The sequence below is a fragment of the Rhipicephalus sanguineus genome, chromosome 1 (genome assembly GCF_013339695.2).
Source record: "Rhipicephalus sanguineus isolate Rsan-2018 chromosome 1, BIME_Rsan_1.4, whole genome shotgun sequence".
In the NCBI taxonomy this organism is placed as follows: Eukaryota; Metazoa; Arthropoda; class Arachnida; order Ixodida; family Ixodidae; genus Rhipicephalus; species Rhipicephalus sanguineus.
In genome coordinates, this window is record NC_051176.1 from 171,811,000 (window position 1) to 171,831,019 (window position 20,020).

General features: G+C 50.2%; 1 protein-coding gene across 1 annotated transcript in view; it reads left to right on the forward strand.

The window, feature by feature from the left end:
- Positions 1–19,175, forward strand: part of LOC119402299 (uncharacterized) — a 141,513-nt gene extending 122,338 nt beyond the window's left edge. Inside the window, exon 5 of the mRNA XM_037669454.2 lies at positions 17,165–19,175. Within this exon, the coding sequence (XP_037525382.1) occupies positions 17,165–17,400 (236 nt within the window). The 3' untranslated portion in view covers positions 17,401–19,175. The remainder of the gene's footprint in view (positions 1–17,164) is intronic.
- Positions 19,176–20,020: the final 845 nt, after the last annotated feature.

The following is a 20,020-nucleotide window of genomic DNA, read 5'->3' on the forward strand; positions in this document are numbered from 1 at the left end:
TCGATCGAGGAAAAGTCGTCCCGGAGTTTCTGGGACAACGCGCTGACGACAAAAGCGATGGCAGAGCCTTAAGTGCTGCTGGGAAGTGCCTACAACGACTGCCATTAGAGGGAAGGAAAAAAAAAGTTCATCGATGTTTGTAACTTTTTTCTGACTAAGTATTTCTGTTCTTTTTTTTTTTTTTACTTATGCTAAAATCGATTTAATGTGCTGTTTTAACTCAGTGCGCTGTTTTCAAAGGGAGCGAAGTGGCTGCGAAGCGGCCTCTGCGCATTGTGCGCACTTTCGATTTCGTCTCGAGCCCCTCGTGGAGGAGGGCCTATAAAAGACCGGCTGATAGCGCCCAGAATTTCCGCCCAGCGCAGCTGAATGTAAAGATAATGTGTTTACGTGATCGTCTCGCGACAGCGCAACTCCAGTTTTTAACCAAGAAGCTTTCTATTTTTTACCATTACGACGCCTTCCTGCCATTTCGTCTATACAATGTAATACGTCGAATCTTGCCCACTATGGACAGCCATGCATTTCTGGCTTTGCTTGCATCGAGTTGTCCTCTATAGGTCCTTCAAGGACACGGATTCAGTTGCTTTCATTCTGAAATCACAGAGCCCAAGACCTTTCTTCTGCGAATGAGAATGGTGTATCGACGTTCTAAAAATACTACACCGAACATTTTGACAAAGACTGGGTAATATTTAAAAATAGACATTTTAGAATAAATGGGTGTTCATCTAGAAATGTCATCAGAGGTAGCAGCCATTTATTGATAGGTGGCACATGATAATTAGTAACTGATTAACACAATGGGGTTAACTTGAAAACTAACTGATTTTGCGAGCTCGTGATTTTATAAAGTTGAAACCAGCTCTTTTTAAAAGGCATGTCAGCTTTGGGATTCGTAAAAATGCGGTTGCCCGCGGAACTAACGCACGACGAATTCGCCAGTCTCGAAGCACACAAAACTAAAACCGGGCGCACACACGCGGCCATGCCCTTCAGGTTGACGCTGCTGCTTACGTCACTTATAGAGGCAGGCCGCCCTGCTGCTCTCCACACTTTTGGCGATGGGACCACGTGACAATGACAGGACGCCGACCGCTGATCGCCCGCCTTTTGATGACGTAAGCTGTAACGATGTCTGGAGGTATGCCTCAACGCGTGAGGTGGCGCGCCCGGTTTCAGCTTTGCGCGCTTTGAAACCGGCTATTTCGTCGTGCCAACGTTTCCCCGGGTAACAGTATTTGCACGGATCCAGGAGCTGATATTGCTCTTACAAAGAGCTGGCTTGAATTTCCCAACCGCAGTGAGCCCGCCATACTTTTCAGCTTAGCAGTTATTAACATATTTTGGTTAATCAGGTACTAATTAGCGTGTCTCACGAGTTACGAAATGGCCGCCTCCACAAAAAAAAGCATGTCTCTATAGGAACCACCCTATTATTACAAAAATGGCCATTTTCAAACAGTTACCTAATGACTTCGTAGAAATACCCGGTATTCTACCCCCACGTCAGAGAGCCGCACGTAAAACACACACACAGTTAATGTGTGCCTGCATCTCACTTAGCTTACGTGGCGTCTTCCGCAGCTGCAGTCGCGATGTGTGCCGGTGCGAATGCAGCCTAAAAGGGGCGAGAAGCTTCTAGCGTAAGATGTTTCTGCGAATACGGGCCTATTCTCAAAACAGCAATTACTACAAATGTACGTACTGTCAATCGTTTATATGTCTGCAATGCTCCAACTTTAGAGCATAATAACGTACTTCGACGCTTTTTGTTTTTTTTTATTGTCATGGTGGTTTAAGCAATCTATTATTCTTTTTTTTTTCTTTTTGCAAAAGTCAGACTTGAGCAGTAAAGGCAACTTGGTCTTTTTCCCTCTTCCTAGTTTTAACGATAAACTAGAACCGAGACGCAGGAAACTTCGAAAAGCTAGACTCCCACCCATCGCAATTTTTTTAAAGCAGTCTATATATGGGCGTGGATATTGACGCAGCTTGTCATTGCACACCTGGGTCGTTCTAGCACACCGATAAAGACGTTCTCTACGGGTTACACGATACGCACGTGAGAGTTCTTTTAACGTGATTATAGCCACATTGGTACAGGCACACATTCTAGTGCGTCATGAACGCTAAGGAGAAGAGCCTTGGCCGCGCTTAATGGCAGCCAAATTGGCAATTTACGAAATCAAGCGTGAGAAACCTAATGCGCAACCTAATGAAGAAGTGGGGAAAAAAGACGTAACAGTACCTCCCCCCTTCCCCCCCCCCCCCCCACCCTTCATTCTCATTTATCGCAGCCAATTAATTCACCTCCAGAAAAGAGCCTTTCAAGCGGTAAAGTTCAAAACTGAACAAACCGCCAGGCGTTGTCTTGTCGTGTCCGTAATTAGCAATTGTCTTTCTGAACTGTCTAAGCCAAGTGAAAGGCAGAGGACCAAATGAAGCGGGTCCTATAGTATATTGACCCATACATCTCATCTCCTTGTCTCCTGGAGTGGCCAGCTATTTCATTTGCTTTTTGGAAGCGTGGGCCAACCGCCCGTACCAGCACTTCGTGCCTTGTACCTGAATACCCTGGCCTGTGCTCACAAAAACGTATTACGTGAAAAAATTTTGTGAGAAAATATTTCAGCCAATCACGATGCGGGAGGTATAAACAGCAAAGTAGGCTGAGCGGCACTTCCGAAAGAACAGTCTTGCGAATTCGGCCCCTCGGCATCATGCTCAACTATCGGCAATAAGTCGTTCCGTTGTCCGCTTGTTGAGGACAACCCGAGGAGCTTACTTAGTGCATGCCCGTAACGTGTCGAGCTCACCACAGAGGAGAGATGACGCGAACGAGCGAAGCATGCTAAGGCGTGCGAGCAGGAAGGAGGGGCACTCCACGTCGGTGTAGCAGCTTCGCTCTGTGCTAATAGCAGCAACAGCAGCCGCTCGACACCAACCAGCCGAGAGCGGAGAGATAATCTCGTCACGCTCTTCTACTCGGGCCGTCGGACCCTCCCCATGTTGCGTGATACGTGCGCTGTCGCCAGCTGAAAGACAATGACCGTACAGCGGCGCCATGGAGGAGCTTCCTCCCGAAGGACAGTTTCCTGCAAGACAAAGAGAGATAAAAGAATACGAAGATGCGCGTTGGGACCGAGAGGGAGTTGAAACCAAGGCCCGGCCGCCAAACTGCCGCGCAAGGCGGAAACACTTCCTGCGATGCAGTTTCCTCGAGGCGTCGTTTCCTGCTGCGGCACGGGTGTCAAGTCGTTGGGGCCGCCTGCAGTGCCTTGCTCTGTGCCGATCCTGCTTGGAAGTGCGGGCACGGCTACTGTGTCGCGCGCGCACAAAAAATACCACCGCCGCTACGGCAGCCGGCCAACGCCAGTATCGGCGAGAGGTAGCGCTCGCCTTTCTACTAAAATAAAGGGGGAAAAAAGGAGAAAAAATGAGAGTGCGACCGAACAATGAGGCACTCTCCTCTACAAGGCGTGCGCGCGCCCATCACGATCGCAGCCCGCGGTGTTCCTCGCAAGATCGTATGCCCGACTTGTGCAGCAGCGCCCGGAGCAGTTTCCTTATGGGCGTGCGCCGGCGCCCACACTCGCATGCATTTATGCGCCAAAGCTCGGGAGTTGACGCGCCAGGAGCGCATCTATATTCAATCGAGTCAAGTGGCCGCCGCCGACAATCACCACCCGGACGGAAAAGACAACATGCGAACACGCGGAGGCGACAGAAAAAGAAGGTCCTGCGCGCAGAGATATCCGGAAGAGCGGAATTAAAAGCAAAGCAAAAATGCCTGCACGAAGAAGGAGCGCACTTGAAAGCGCATGGGTGCACCTTCGTATGCTCTCTTTTTTCTCGAGCTATATACTACTGGAGTCATGTGATGCGTGTAGGGTTGTTGGGGCGCACGGCAACATAAGAAGAAAAGGAAATGCAAATATTTGATTCGACACACCTCCTTCTTGTAAATTCAGTGTGTCAAATGGAAGTTGACGAAAAGAATTCCCAGCTCTCCCCTCCGAGAGCGACCAAAAAGCAGAGTTCGAGCGAAGCTTCAGCGATAAATCCAGAAATGCCGGGAGCAAAACAAAACGGACTTGTCAGCACTGAGGCGCAAGAAGGAGTGAAGCGCGCCAGTTTCACAGCTCCTGAAGCTCGATCGGACGTGGTCGAAAGATGGAGGCCAAGTATAGGAGCAAGCAGCGTAACAAAACTGCGCGATGCCGTGAAAACAAAAACAAAACAAAGCAAGAACAAACCAAGTGATGACACCTAAAGGAAGAGATGCAGCCGATCAAAGCGTCGTCGGGGACCGACGGGGAGTTTCGTTTTGGTTACGGATGTACGTGCATACACACCATGTATCGTGGCCTCGGCTAGGGCACGACGGCAAAAACAGGAGCGCGGATTTTTTTCACTCGGCACCGCGCGGGCAGGCCAGGCGAGCGAGACAAATGGAGAAGGTGCGTCTCCGGGTTAGCGCGCACGTGTCTCGGCCGCTGCTGTCGCGCAGCCAGCCGAGGGCTCCTTCTCCAAGCTCAGTCCACCGGGTGCCTTTCCCGCGGCCCGCGAGTTCGCGTATGGCTGCGCTCATTGCGCGGCCGTCTCCGCACTTCTTGGTGCGTGCGTTTTCCAACAGGCACTTGTCCCTTTATTTCATATCCCGCGCTGAAACCCGTAAGACCAGCCCTTAATATAAGCTCCACTCTAGCCTATCTCGCGAAAAGTAAAGAGGGACAATTGAGAAAATGAGTGCACCGAAGAAAGGGTGGTGCGAGAGGAGTGGATCATGGTGCCATGCACAATAACGACGAGAGACAAAAGGAAGAGCGTGCTCAGAAAGTCATGAAGAGCGATATGTCTTTCACACTCGGTGGTCGGAAAGAAAGCGTGGCCCGTGACAAACGCCGCTCTTTCCCGAGACGCTGCTGGAACTAAACACGCACGCTTTCTTTTGTTACGCGGGCGCGCATATAGTGCAGCACGCCAGCCGACGACTCGAGCCTGCAACTTTGATACACGGCGCCACGGCACACGCAAAAGCGATGCAGCAGCGGCAGCAGCAGAGACGCGGTGTACATCACATCTCTCGATCAAGAATATACGACGATGCAGAGAAAGAAGAGCACGCGTTTGCACACGCAATATCGACTGTGCATCTCGCCGATACACGCAGGCTCTGCGAACATACGCGCTGGCAAAGCCTACCGACTGTTCATCTCTTCATCTGAATATAGCCCGCGTTATTGCTGGGCACGTGGCCCGCTCAAACGGTCTCGCGCGCGGATGCGAGCCTGCAGGGACGGCGCCTTTGTTAGGCGGAACGACGAGCAGCTGGCTCACTGTGCTACTGCTTGCTCGCGGGTGAAATAAATGAAGAACGCCAAAGAAGAGCCATCAAAAGAACCCCTGGCGCGCACGGAGGCAATCACTGCGGGCAGCCGCTGTGCTGTCACATGCAGCGCGTGAACGACCACTGGTCATGCCTGCTGCGGCTGCATGCCGGCAACCACTAGCGCACCTCGGCCATTCGCAAGAAAGAACGCCTACACTTGCACGCTAATAAACGAAAGGGAAGCTCCGCAATTAATGGAGTTTTATTGGAGCGAATTTCCCAACAGGCCTCTGATTGCGTAGTTAATTTGCACAGTCAGAATGCCGTACGGAGCGAGCGATTGAGGTTGCCCTTCGCAACCGTAGCGTAGAAGCTAATTGACTTCTTTGCTTTGCTTTCTGTTACTGCTGCGTGATTCTCACAAGCTTGAAATAGATTATCCTTAAATCGGAGTCAGTGCACAAACATCTAGAGAAATGTGAGTTCTTGTAAGTGGAGTCAGTACTCTCTCTCATATATATATATATATATATATGTATATATATATATATATATATTGTAAAGGCGTTTATTGACGGCTGGATTGACGGCGACGATGCACAACAGTCACGACGGAGCGCAGACTCTCACGAGCTCGAGCACGAGGGGCGTGCTCTCCGAGAAGAGGCGAAGAGGGCAACCCACTAGAAGGCGCTGAAGAGGACGGCCCATTACAACGTTTCAATGCTTCTCTACAATTACCCCGGGTACGAAAAGGGAGCCGTCTGGCGACCTAGCAGCTGGTCACTATAAGCGGGTCATGGTAGGGCTTGAGGCGCTCCACGTTGACAATGTCGCGCCCTCGACGGCGTATGTCGGAAGATGGGTCGATGGGTTCAATCAGGTCGTTGACCGGGGATGTGCGTTCGACGACACGGTAGGGGCCTTCGTATTTGGGCAGCAGTTTGGAAGAGAGGCCAGTTGCAGTGGTAGGGACCGAGAGCCATACGAGTGCTCCAGGTAGGAACGTGGGTGCAGAAGTGTTGGTCTCACCGCGGATGCTTTTCTGCCGCTCTTGGTCCTGCGCAGTAAAGGTCTTCGCAAGCTCGCGACACTCCTCAGCAAGTCTGGCTGTGGCAGAAATAGGCGCACACTCAGATCGATCCGGCTTGTATGGAAGGATTGTGTCGATTCTGTGCGACGGGTGCCTGCCGTACAATAGGAAAAATGGTGAGAAACCAGTGGTGCTTTGAGGGGCGGTATTGTAGGCGTAGGTGACGAAAGGTAGAATGGAATCACAATTTGTGTGATCGGCGGCGACATACATCGAGAGCATGTCGCCGAGCGTGCGGTTAAAGCGTTCCGTGAGCCCATTCGTCTGCGGGTGGTAAGCAGTAGTTTTGCGGTGAACAACGTTGCACTCTTTGAGGATGGCTTCGACGACTTCCGACAGGAAGACACGGCCTCTATCGCTGAGCAGCTCCTGGGGTGGACCGTGGCGCAGCATGAACCGGCGGAGCAGAAAGGAGGCTACATCGCGCGCTGTAGCCGCTGGGAGGGCGGCAGTTTCGGCGTATCGCGTAAGGTGGTCTACAGCGACGATGGCCCAGCGGTTACCAGCCGAAGTCAGAGGGAGTGGCCCATACAAATCGATGCCAACGCGCCCAAACGGCCGGTCAGGGCAAGGTAAAGGTTGCAGACCTGCTGGTGACTGGTGCGTTGAAGTTTTGCGGCGCTGACAATCGATGCAGGAGCGAACGAACTTCTGCACGTAGCGGTACATGCCTCGCCAAAAGTACCGTTGGCGAATGCGGTGGTATGTTTTCGATACCCCAGAGTGCGCACACTGCGGATCAGCGTGGAACGATTCGCATATTTCAGAACGCAGACTGCGGGGTATTACTAGTAGCCACTGGCGGCCGTCGGCGTTGTAATTGCGTCGGTGGAGGAGGTCGTCACGAATGGCGAAATGGTGGGCTTGACGACGCAACGCGCGAGTGGTTGGTGTTGTCGACGGATCAGTGAGCAAGTCTATTAGCGAAGCGATCCATTTATCCTTGCGCTGCTCGGTAGCGATGGTGTGAACATCGATAGAAGAAACAGCAGTGTGAGACAATGAGCAGGAGGCACTGTCGTCAGGCAAGGGGGAGCGCGAGAGGGCGTCGGCGTCAGCATGCTGACGTCCGTTGCGGTACAGCACGCGGATATCGTAGTCCTGTAGGCGAAGTGCCCAGCGGGCGAGGCGGCCTGATGGATCCTTCAATGATGACAACCAGCAGAGTGCATGGTGGTCGGTGATGACATCAAATGGGCGACCATACAAATAAGGTCGGAACTTCGTAAGGGCCCAGATGATCGCCAGGCATTCCTTTTCGGTGACGGTGTAATTGGTCTCGGCTTTGGTGAGCGTACGACTTGCATATGCCACGACATATTCAGGGAACCCTGGTTTGCGCTGCGCAAGGACAGCGCCAAGGCCAACACCGCTGGCGTCTGTGTGTACCTCTGTAGGGGCCGTAGGGTCGTAGTGGCGTAGTATGGGAGGCGACATCAACAGACGACGGAGCTTCGCGAAAGCGTCGTCGCACTCTGACGACCATGAATTGAGGGACCCGTTACTTCCGAGGAGCTTCGTCAGCGGCGATATGACGGTCGCGAAGTTTCGAATGAAGCGCCGAAAGTAGGAACACAGTCCTACGAAACTGCGCAGTTCTTTGACGGACGTAGGTTTGGGGAACTCGGTCACGGCCCGAAGCTTGGCTGGATCGGGAAGAATACCGTCCTTGGACACGACGTAACCGAATATTGTCAGCTGCCGTGCTGCAAATCGGCACTTCTTTAGATTCAGTTGTAGACCGGCGTCGCTCAAACGCGTCAAAACATGCCGCAGGCGTTGAAGATGCGTGGAGAAGTCCGGAGCGAAAACAACGACGTCGTCGAGGTAGCACAAACATGTGTGCCATTTCAGGTTGCGCAGAACGGTATCCATCATGCGCTCAAAGGTGGCGGGCGCATTACACAGCCCAAAGGGCATGACGTTGAATTCGTACAAGCCGTCTGGCGTGACAAAGGCGGTCTTCGGTCGAGCGTCATCAGCCATGGGTACTTGCCAGTACCCTGAGCGCAAATCGAGAGATGAAAAGAATTCTGCTCCTTGCAGGCTGTCAATCGCGTCGTCTATTCGCGGTAGTGGATACACGTCCTTACGAGTGATCTTGTTGAGTCGTCGGTAGTCCACACAGAACCGCACAGAACCGTCCTTCTTCGCAACAAGAACGACAGGAGACGCCCAGGGGCTGTTAGAAGGTCGAATAACATCTTGTCAAAGCATGTCGTCGACTTGCTCGTTGATTACACGGCGTTCTGTGGGAGATACGCGATATGGACGTTGCCGCAGTGGCGGCTGGGCGCCAGTGTCGATGCGATGCGTAATGGCGGAAGTGCGGCCGAGAGAAGTTCGAGCGACATCGAAAGAAGAGCGAAATTCGTCCAACAGGCCCAGAAGCTGGGAACGCTGGACCGGTGTAAGGTCGTCAGCAATGGAGGAACCAAAGACATCAGCGGGTGATGAACCAGACGTCGAAACAGCGCCCAGCGTACTGGAACTGTGGCAGTGCATTTCATCTGGTTCGTCCATAACTTGTGCGTCTTCGAGGGGTTCCACGCTGCCGAGACATTCCCCGCGGACCAACATAACACTGTACGGAGATGGGTTGATAACAAAAATTGACGTACTGCCCTGAGTGACTTGCACGGTCGCGAAAGGCACCAGCATGCCTTTCCTCGTGCAAACACGGCGAGATGGCGAGAGAAGTGCAACGGTGTCGGAGAGACTGGCGCAGTACACTGACACCGCCGTCGACGAGTTTGCAGGCACCTTGGTGTCGTCTTTGACAAGTACCTTGCCCGCAGCCGATGGACTGTCTGCCGGCGCCAATTCAGAGAATGGTGAGAGCTCTATTTCGGCTGGTGCGCAATGAATGACGGCGTCGTGGCGGGAGAGAAAATCCCATCCTAGGATGACGTCGTGAGAGCAGGCAGGAATTATGATCAATTCGACGGCGTACAGAGCATCCTGAATAATGACGCGAGCTGTGCACACCGCTGTTGGGTGAATACTTTGGGCGCTGGCTGTACGGAGGGAGAGCCCGGAAAGCGGCGTCGTCACTTTTCGCAGTAGTCGGCTAAACTTGGCGTCCATAACGGATACGGCGGCTCCAGTGTCGATAAGGGCAGGTGCGCGAACACTGTCCACAAACACGTCAATCACGTTCGAGGGGCTTCGCTGAGGGCTTTCGCAGTTCGATAGCGTCGCAGCCCTTGCCTCGTGGACTGCGACGACTAGTTTTCCTGGTCGCGTGAGCCCGGACGTTGCCGCATCGGCGACAGTGAGCGACGTCGTGGAGACGGTTAACGGCGGGTAGATGGTGCGGGGCGGGACGTCGGTGACATGGGCGGCGCTTGGTCATAATAAGGACTGCTTGATGAGCTGGTCAGGGTTGATGCAACCCGAGGCGGCTGCACGCGATTGCAGTAGCGTGCGACGTGACCGGCGCAACCGCACGCAAAGCAAATGGGGCGGTTGTCGGAAGTGCGCCAGCGGTTCGCGGGTCCCATCCATGTCGCAGAACGGGATGGACGAGGCGGCTGCTGATATGAGTGCATTGTGGGCAGCAGTCGGGGCCTGGGGACGACGTCGACGTATGTAGGCGGCACAGCCGCGTCGAAGGCCTGTGGTACGACGACGGCTTCGGCGTAACTCCGCGGGCCAGCCACAGGAATCGCTGGGGGCGGCCTGGCTACAGCTTGCGCGTAGCTTAGTGGTGCAGGTACTAGAGGCGGCTGGTGGTATTCGGGAATGACCTCCGCGATTTCTTGCTGAATCGCTCGGCGGAGAGGAGGTAGAAGTGTAGTTGGCGGCTGGTCAACATGCTGCGGTGGAGTGAAAGCCAGTAGAGAGACCTGGCGGGCAATTTCCTCACGCACGAACGACTTGATTTCGGCGAGCAAGGTGGAGTGGTCAGGAATTGCCGACAAGCCTGCGAGATCAGCATCGCGTGATGGCGGTCGACGGGTCATCAAGCGCTGCCGGCGCAGCTCCTCGTAGCTTTGGCACAGGGTAATGGCCTCTGCCACTGTGCGAGGGTTTTTGGCCAGTAGCATGGTGAAGGCATCGTCGTCGATGCCTTTCAGAACATTCCTGATTCTGTCAGACTCCGACATGCTCGCGTCGGCTTTCTTGCACAGGTCAAGGATGTCTTCGATGTAGCTCGTGAACGATTCCCCTGCCTGCTGAGCTCGTTCACGTAAGCGCTGTTCGGCTTGAAGCTTACGAACGGCAGGGCGGCCAAACACGTTGACGATGGCGGTCTTGAAATCGGACCACGTCGGGAAATCGGATGCATGGTTGTTGTACCACATGCCTGCCACACCCGCGAGGTAGAAAACCAAGTTGGTCAGCTTGCCTGCTTCGTCCCATTTATTGGGAACACTCACCCGTTCGTAAATGGCGAGCCAGTCCTCCACGTCAGTGCCATCCGGGCCGGTGAAAACAGGAGGGTCGCGGATACGGGGGACACCGGGACAAGCGGTCGGGGCAGGAGGCGGCGTTTGCAGAGCGGCGTCTTGCGGCATGGTAGATGGCACGGTACGGGATCGGAGCTCCAGGGGCATCGAATGGAGACCGAAGTTGTGGTGACGGTACAGCACTCTCCACCACTTTGTAAAGGCGTTTATTGACGGCTGGATTGACGGCGACGATGCACAACAGTCACGACGGAGCGCAGACTCTCACGAGCACGAGCACGAGGGGCGTGCGAAGAGGGCGACCCACTAGAAGGCGCTGAAGAGGACGGCCCATTACAACGTTTCAATGCCTCTCTACAATATATATATATATATATATATATATATATATATATATATATATATATATATATATATATATATATATATATATATATATATATATATATATATATATATGAGAGAGCGAGAGAGCGTCATGGCAGCAGCCTTTATAACAGTTGTTTTATTCGCCTCTTGCAAGGTATAGCTTGTATGCATGAAATACACAGAGCAGCGCTATTTAGTGACTTCTGCCCACTTATCATAATCGTCGTCATCATCAGCCTGTTCTCTGTCCACTGCAGGACGAGCGTCTCTCTCAGTGATCTCCAATTTACCCGGTCTTGCGCGAGCTGATTTCATTCGGTCCCTGCGAATTTCTTAGTTTGACAACTTCACCTACCACCAAAGTGAGCGTGGCACTTATACGTTCGCACTTCTAGGCACGAAAAAGAAAACATGACGGGAAACGCAAGCTTTTAATATATGTCACCGGGATAAGAACTGAACATCCTGTTCCCACTGTCAGCGTACTTACTACGATTCGCTCGTTTCCTCTACAGCTCTTTACTGTTCAAGCGCATGTTAGGAACGAGAGTCAGCACCAACACCACGTCACCACGCTAGTCAGCACCAACACCAGCACCACGTTAGACTGGTAGGACAGGGGACGAAAATTATTGAGACGATACTTTTTACGCGAAAGAACAAAAAGAAATAGGGGATGACGCTCATGTTACCGCGGTAGGAAAATGTGAAAGGGAAAGCGACATTTGCGCTTAAAGCCAGCAATTTTCATTGTTGTTGCGCTGAAACAAAGGATGTCCCAAGGGTTTGGTAGTTGTCAATATGGGAACTAAACAGCAAATAGCAGTGAATATGGTTGAGACGTAATCACACTGATCAGAAATCAACAACTGAATGCAGATTAGGTGCTTGTTTCTCTTTTACATCGACGCAGAATTACAAGCAGCACATCCTATCGGCCGCCGCGGTAGCTCAGTTGGTAGAGCATCGGACGCGTTATTCGAAGGTCGCAGGTTCGGTCCCTGCCCGCGGCAAGCTATCTTTTCGTCCACTTTTCTTTCTTCACAATTACCTTACATTTATTACTAAAAACATCCCCTATACTTTCCTTGGCATTTGTCTGTTAGTTCTCATTAATATTGTGTATAACAAAGAAAACGAGCCCTTGAAATTAACGCTTCTTTCCTTCATCCTATCGGCACGCGGCTTACAGGAAGCTCATCGGCACGAACCGACCAGCTCTTTTTAACTAATGCTCATGACTTTTTTTTTTTACTGGGATGCAGCTGTGTACCACCCCTAACCTTCGCACCAGGCAAAAAACAAAAAAACAAAAAAAAGCTCAAGTTGTGGCAGCAGCTTAGGTAACGGCCTCGCTTCCTTGTACTTCGCCGCTGAAACACAGTCTCTGCTCCGTCCCTGAACACGCACGAAAGGCGCTTGTCAGAAAAAACAGCGGATGTTTACATAAATAGAAATCAATCCTATAGGCGCTTTCTACGCCAGAACCTTACAGAAGAGATCTCCACGTTCCATTTGGCAGTCGGCCGGCGCAAGTCAGTTTCCTTTATTCGTCTTTTTTTTACTTTTATTGCATTAATTATTACAGGGACTCGCATGAAGAACGTTGGCCGATACTTTACATATAAAGTCCACATGCAATAAGATGCTATGGCGCCTCGCGCTCTGTACGCCGGGAAGATGGCACAGAACAACGTTCTTATGCAAAGTTAAATCAAGTGTTCTTACATTTAATGAATAGAGAAAAAATTACACATATTTTTGCAGCCTCTATTTAAGTAGAAATATTGACGACGCTTTCTATAGAATACTAGTAGTGGTAGAAAGGTTGCGTACAAGCTATGACCCGCAAATAATTTTGTATCAAATTATAATACCGTGCAATGCCTCACGTTACATTCACATATAGCTAAAGAGAGGAAATCAATTTGCACCTTAAAGCATCCTATGCACATTTTTATTTCAAATAATGTCCCTGAATGAACGATGATACTTAACTGCAAAGAATACCATAATCGGAGAAACATTTTATCTCTGCATTCATTAATTCTTTTTTCCCAGACAATGCTGAAAATTACACAGAGACCAGGCAATGACGCTTAGACTCTCACAGACGAGTTCGTACCCAAATTTGGCTTTATTACAAAAAAATTATCCGGACACCTACACTAGCAGTTCGTGCCCCTGTTGCTGGGGGGTAGCTAATTTAGATTGCATGCTCTGGCGATGCCCCTCGTTACTGGGCACCGATCAAGCCAACCAAGCCAAGTGGTGCTCCGCCATCAGAAGCCCCAACAACGGGGATCAGCTTTGGGCTGTGCAGAGAGCCCGCGACGCGGCGGTCAGGCTTAGCCCGCCCGTCCCAACGTGGGAGGAGCCCACAGCGCGTGTCGCGTTTCTCAGGACTATTAATACAGTGGCCAACCAACCAGTTAATGCTCGTATTTATGACAGATTATCACTGTCATTTTATCACGTATTTCGACTTGAATTTATGCTGTCATGTGATACGTATCATAGCATTATTTTGATATGTTTCATCATTGAACAATTATATAGCATATTGTTAGTCGCTGCTGCTGCCACACTCTACGAGACCAATGCCCAGATCCGAGACTAAAACTTCTCTTTCAGTCTTGGCTCGTGGTTAATGCAATTAGATTGCCTGATGCAATAAACTTCAACATCAAATGCTGCGATTACACGTTAAGCTGTGCTCGGCTTTCTCTCTTTTGTTTAATCAATATTTAGGCATTTGAGTAGCAACTTCGCGGCCGTATGAATATCCGTGTAAAGATGCTAGGTGCCGCTTTCGCTTAAAAGCGATATTGTCAATACCGTGGAAACCTCGGCGCTGTTGGCACTTAACAATTCTTTTTCCCCCCTCGCACTTTTCCTTCACTTTTCGTTATGTATTCAAAGTGTTGAGCAAGTCGTTATGGCTAATGCTTGTTATTCATGCTATTTTTCATAGCTTGTTTTTAAATTACCTTAAACACCTAAAACTTGTAGAATTTATTGCTCAATAGTGATTCACTTTCAGTTGTTACGTTGGTACACTGCGTGTAATGTTCACAGTGATGTGCTTTTCCTGTAATGTTCTAAGTCAACAATCATGTATCTGCTTCCTGTACTGAATACAATCAATTCGATATTGTCATTGTTTCGAACGGAGCGGGAGCCTCTGTCAGGCATTGATGCCTTTTTGCTCTCGGTGCCGTTTGTATAACCTATACAACAGCTCTCAGCAACGCTAGCACGCCTCGATGACCAGCCGCTTTCTGAACAATCAATTTTGGAGTGCCGGAACGTTCTCGCTTCCAACCAGAAAGCGACGAAGGCGCTGCTGAAGTTTCTCCGCTCAACCGACCTCGCTAAACGACTATGATGCTCCCGTGCTTGATTGTGTGTGCGTTTTTTTTTTTACTCCTTTTTCCTTCCTTACCTTTCTATCCCACCTTACCTCTTCCCCAGTGCAGGGTAGCAAACCGAAAAAGTTCTGGTTAACTCCCCTGCCTTTCATTTAACCTTTCTCTCTCTCTCTCTATACAGAAGAAATAAATTTCGATTTCTTTTTTTCTCTTCCCTTTTCTTAATCTATTCCCATAAAAAAAGATAGTGACGCCCAATGCTTGCATCACAAGTTTTCTCTAGAGTCCGACTTATAACCAACAAGTAATAACAGCGCATTAATAAACCGCCAACGGGTAATAATTATGATGCCAATATTTATCGTGTGGTTTATTTAGGCCACTAAGACTAGTCGATATCAGCGTGACGCCCCCGTGACGGTAACCGAATAGATTCCATAAAATGCACAAAACGTGCTCCGTAACGTGCACTGGTCGCCAAAATAAAAAAGTACACTCTACGAGTACATAATCAAGCCCGTATACGCTGACAACGGCAAGTAACGTAACGTTTGGCGTCTGCCTTCGAAAAATTGCAGGAACAGAAGCCAATCAGCGGAAGGAGCATTAGGGAAATGGAAGGCCATCTGCCTAGTTTCAGGATTAAAGCGCACGAGGACGAGGCAGTTGCAAGTCTGACGAACATACATTTAGGATATACTGAGATGAACCGGGCGTCTACGCCGAGCCAGAGGAGGATGGCGATCGAAACATGCACCGGCTGTGAAGCAAGCTTCGTTAGAAATATTTTTTCAGCATAATCGGCTGGCCCCACGGTAGTCTAGAAGTATTAAAAGCTTTTTAGTTTATATTAGCGCACAAGGAAATATCGAAAATGGCGAAGAGAGTGAAACGAACGGGCATGGTGAGGCTAAAACGAAAACATGATTAGTGTCAAAATTAGGCGGATGAAAATGCGAGACACTACTAAGCTGCGCTTTTGACAGTGGTATAATTTCTGTGTGTGCGTGCGTGTGTGTGTGTGTGTGTGTGTGTGTGTGTGTGTGTGTGTGTGTGTGTGTGTGTGTGTGTGCGCGTGTGTGTGCGTGTGTGTGCGTGTGCGTGCGTGTGTGTGTGTGTGTGCGTGTGTGTGCGTGTGTGTGCGTGTGCGTGCGTGTGTGTGTGCGTGCGTGTGTGTGCGTGTGTGTGCGTGTGTGTGCGTGTGTGTGCGTGTGTGTGCGTGTGCGTGCGTGTGTGTGTGTGTGCGTGCGTGTGTGTGTGTGTGTGTGTGTGTGTGTGTGTGTGTGTGTGTGTGTGTGTGTGTGTGTGTGTGTGTGTGTGTGTGTGTGTGTGTGTGTGTGTGTGTGTGTGTGTGTGTGTGTGTGTGTGTGTGTGTGTGTGTGTGTGTGTGTGTGTGTGTGTGTGTGTGTGGCGCAAAGAAACAAGCTTTTGGTAGACACTATTTTTTTCTTCTAATATTAGTCACTGCTTGAGAACTTCTAGCCAAGGATGACGTACACCAGTAGATGGCAACGAGTTCCCTATTAAAATTTGACAGTCAGTTCGGAAATAGTTTTAAGCACAAAGGACACGTATGAAGCCCCTTGTACAATCAGTGGCGGCAAGAAGGCATTAAGAAAAAAAATGACAATGTTCCACCATGTTAAAGTAGTTCTAAACAGTTCGAGCAGCCAAATATTTCCGACGCATCGTCCAGCTTAACCGGATGGTTTTGATACGTTTACCAATGGAATTGGGCTTAAATTACATTCAGTCAAAAGTCAACACCCTTTTATCTGATTACCAGGTAGGTTTATATCGCTCCCTCAGCAACAGAACAGAAAGAAAGAAGGGGAAACTTTCCTTGAACAAGTCACGCGGTCCCTCATGCCTTCGTCGCAAAAAGACGACACGAAGGCGAAAGCCACCTTATTTTTCTTCTTGGTCGATGGTGTTGAACAGCCCTGTCCCTCCCCACCCCCGAACCCGAAGGCTTCGTGCACCGCACCTTTGACCAAGCGACGATGTAGTGTGATGACGTCATGATGACAACTTTGGCAATCGCTGACGTCATCACGTGATGATTTTTTGCATCGTTCGCGTTGATGCTAATGGTCACTTTTGCGTTTGATGAGGCATCTAAGGGTTTCTTCTTAAAAGTTACGATTCTCCGCCATAAAACCAGGAGCGACGCTTCGCCTTATGCATTGCGTACGACCAATCTGTAAATTGGCTGCTACGTTTGTCGGAATCGAATATAAATCTCTTGACAGCACGATGAACGCTAGTGTTGGAGGATGGCACGCGAGGTTATTGCAGAGACCCCATCAACAGCGTATATAAAGTCCTGTTTTGCATATATTGTAGCTCGAGGCTTTTGCTGCACTTCCTGCTGAGCGAAATTGATCCTTCCATATCTGATACATGCATGTTTACCACCACTATGTGGCTAGACGAATGTGAGGCTTACTTTCACGACCGCAAACGAGAGTGTGCACCATCCTCAGTGACTGTCACCAAGGAAATGTAGGCGCACATGCGTTAATCAGTCGTACCATGCAGTGACGTGCAACACGTGAAGCTTTCGTGTTCCTTACTCTCGCAGGTATGACGGTGCAGGAGATCGAGGAAGAGAACGCACAAACCATCAACGACCTGTACCGCCTGCTGAAGAAGTACAGCAACCTCCGGGGCATCGTGCACGGACTGCAGATTGCCTACACGGACGCTAAGGTGTACCCTTTCATACCGCGCTACAACATGCTCAAGGATATGATCAAGTGCGTGCTCCGGGACCCGAGCTACATGGAGGTCTGCCACGAAGACATCTCCCGGACCTAGTGGCGCCGCCCGCTTGCCGCTGGTTGCATCAGCCTATCGCTGCTGCCGCGCTCTGTCGTATCTCGCTCTATTTCAACACCGCTGACTCGCTCGAAACGGACCGCGGCACCAGACGCAGCGAAAGGCCCGGCGCTCTGCTCGCTGAGAGGGGGCCGCGGTCACGTCGCGCTGCATTGCTGCTGTTGCACTCCGCGCCTTCCGGTCACGCCCAGCCTAAGCGCAAACGTTACACAAGTTGTCCGGCCTAAATACAAGGTAGTTACAGTTGGCATCTTACTTTTTTTTCTCACATTCGGCTTTGCTGACACTTTGTGTTTCTTTTGCATCGAGCAATACCAAGGAACGCTCGCGGGAGCAAAGAAAATAGCTCTAAAACCAGTCTGTCACTTCAGTGGTATCTGCCTGGGCGTGCACTGAATGCGCGCAGAGCGCGTGTCACTGGATAGCTGGCCGGTGGTAACGCGGCGTCATTCGTGTCAGCATGGCAAGCGAACCATCGCCACCGGTGAGGCGTCCTGTCAGAGAAACCGGCTCACTGCAACGCTCACGTGTGAGCGCAACACACTTATTGAGTTAATTGCTCGGCTGACAAGTAACCATTCCGAAGATACTTTAATTCTTTCGTTCTTTTTTCGCCTTCTTCTTCTGGCAAAGACGCGTGATACGCAGGTTCCTCTTCCTTTGTTTTTGCTTGTTGTCGCGGCAACGTCGTTAGCTTGGTGGCCGGCGCCGAATGTATACGACGGGCGCCAGATTTACCGTGCATAGGTGTTGTCGGCGTGGCGCCCGGGCATCGTTTCTTGGGGCAAAAGTGAAAAACTGTCTCGCGACCTAAGAGGCGCACACCTGGTTCGTCGTTACCGCGGTCATTAAGACATCCATTAGAGACCGAGCGCCGCCCCTCTCAGGCCCCGTTCCCCCATCAAAGAGCACTAGCGGCGACACGCGAGCCATCTCGTTTTTTTCCCCCCCATCGATGGACACTGCTCGTCTTGCGCCGCGATTACGAAGACCGCTCGGGTGTCAGACGACTGAACTCGGCGTTTGGAAAAACTTCCTCGCCTGTCTGTGAACTCACTTACTGCACACGGTGCCGCTTAACGTACACACACGAAAACTCACTGTCGTTTCAACGCTTCTCAGCAACGATGAGCTTACGCGTCCTATGTAATCCGCGCAAATTAACTTACTCGAGGGCCAATTTTAGCGTACCTTGGGCACGCGACCAGTTTGCCACGGGCATATTTAACATCACTATGTATTGTACGCCAAGGAGGAGTGAAACAGACAAGAAATTAATAACGCACACGGAAGACAACGCCGGGCGCCTTTTTCTCTCTCTTTTTTTTTTTTTCGTTCACCTTTCCACTGTCGAGGCGTTCGGGCTGTGTGGTATATATGGAGCCGTGCCCTAGGTGAACTGGTTGGGAAGACGTGCTTTCGGAGTCGCGAAGCGACTGCGTTGTCTTGTCGCGCACAGCTGCGCGATGTTGCTAGACTGCCGCTGCAGGTTTTCTGAGGGCATGGTCCTTTTTTTTTTCCTCCTTGGCTGCATAATCCCGTGGTCTGCTCTCCGAAAAGAAAAAAAAAAGAACTATCCGGTATCGCGCTGTCGTGGAGAGATGCTAGGGCGGGGCCGTGTGTACCGTAGAAACACGCGGCGTCGCTCAGAGAGACAGGGGTCGGCAACCTTTTTGCAGAAGTTGGCCGGGTTACCGAAAAAGCGTCAGATAGTGGGCCGGGCTGTGCGCCCAGCACCTGAGCAATATATATATATATATATATATATATATATATATATATATATATATATATATATATATATATATATATATATATATATATATATATATATATATATATATATATATCGGCGCCAGAAAGTAGTACTGCCGCATTTCCGTAAGCGGTATAGCGAAAAACATTTAAAAAAAACTGCCAGTCAGAGTTAGCAACTTAACATGACTGCAGCGCACGTGTGTTGCAGCGGCCTGTTATAGGATATCAGTAAAGATGGCACATGTACTAGTGAGGTTTGAGCCATTAGACGAAATAAGAAAGTGCCAGAGCGGGGTGGGATGAAGGACGTTTTTTTTCTCGTGTTGTGCACAGTGCTACGTGGATGATATTTTGTAAAAATAAACGTTCTTCTCTCTCTCTCTGGAAAAGAGCACCCGGCCCTCTAAGCCACTGGTTGTCGACCCCTTCGCTAGGCCACCCTAAACTTCGTTTGTTTATGCGAATTTGAACGTTTAAACATGCAGTGAATCAGTTTTTGTAAAAGTAAATTGACTGACTAGCTAGCCGCACATTATATAGGCACGCGCTACCAAATTTAATCGGCGGTATCGAGTTAACAAAAAAAAGAAAGAAAAAAAAAGCAAACCTCGTAGAACTGCGATTTAATCGCACACCTATAGTCGTAGAGGGACGACGGATTGAAATGGGTGCTCCTAACCACGCGAAAGCATTTTGCCTGCTATAGTCTTAGCGACTAACGTCTCTGCTGCCGCTGCTCTAGTTACCAGTACAACGCAAAAAAAAAAAGTGTGTTTAGAATTTTGCCGTTAGTCTACCGCATTGGATCCACTTTAAATTGATCGTGTAGAAGTCGCGTCGT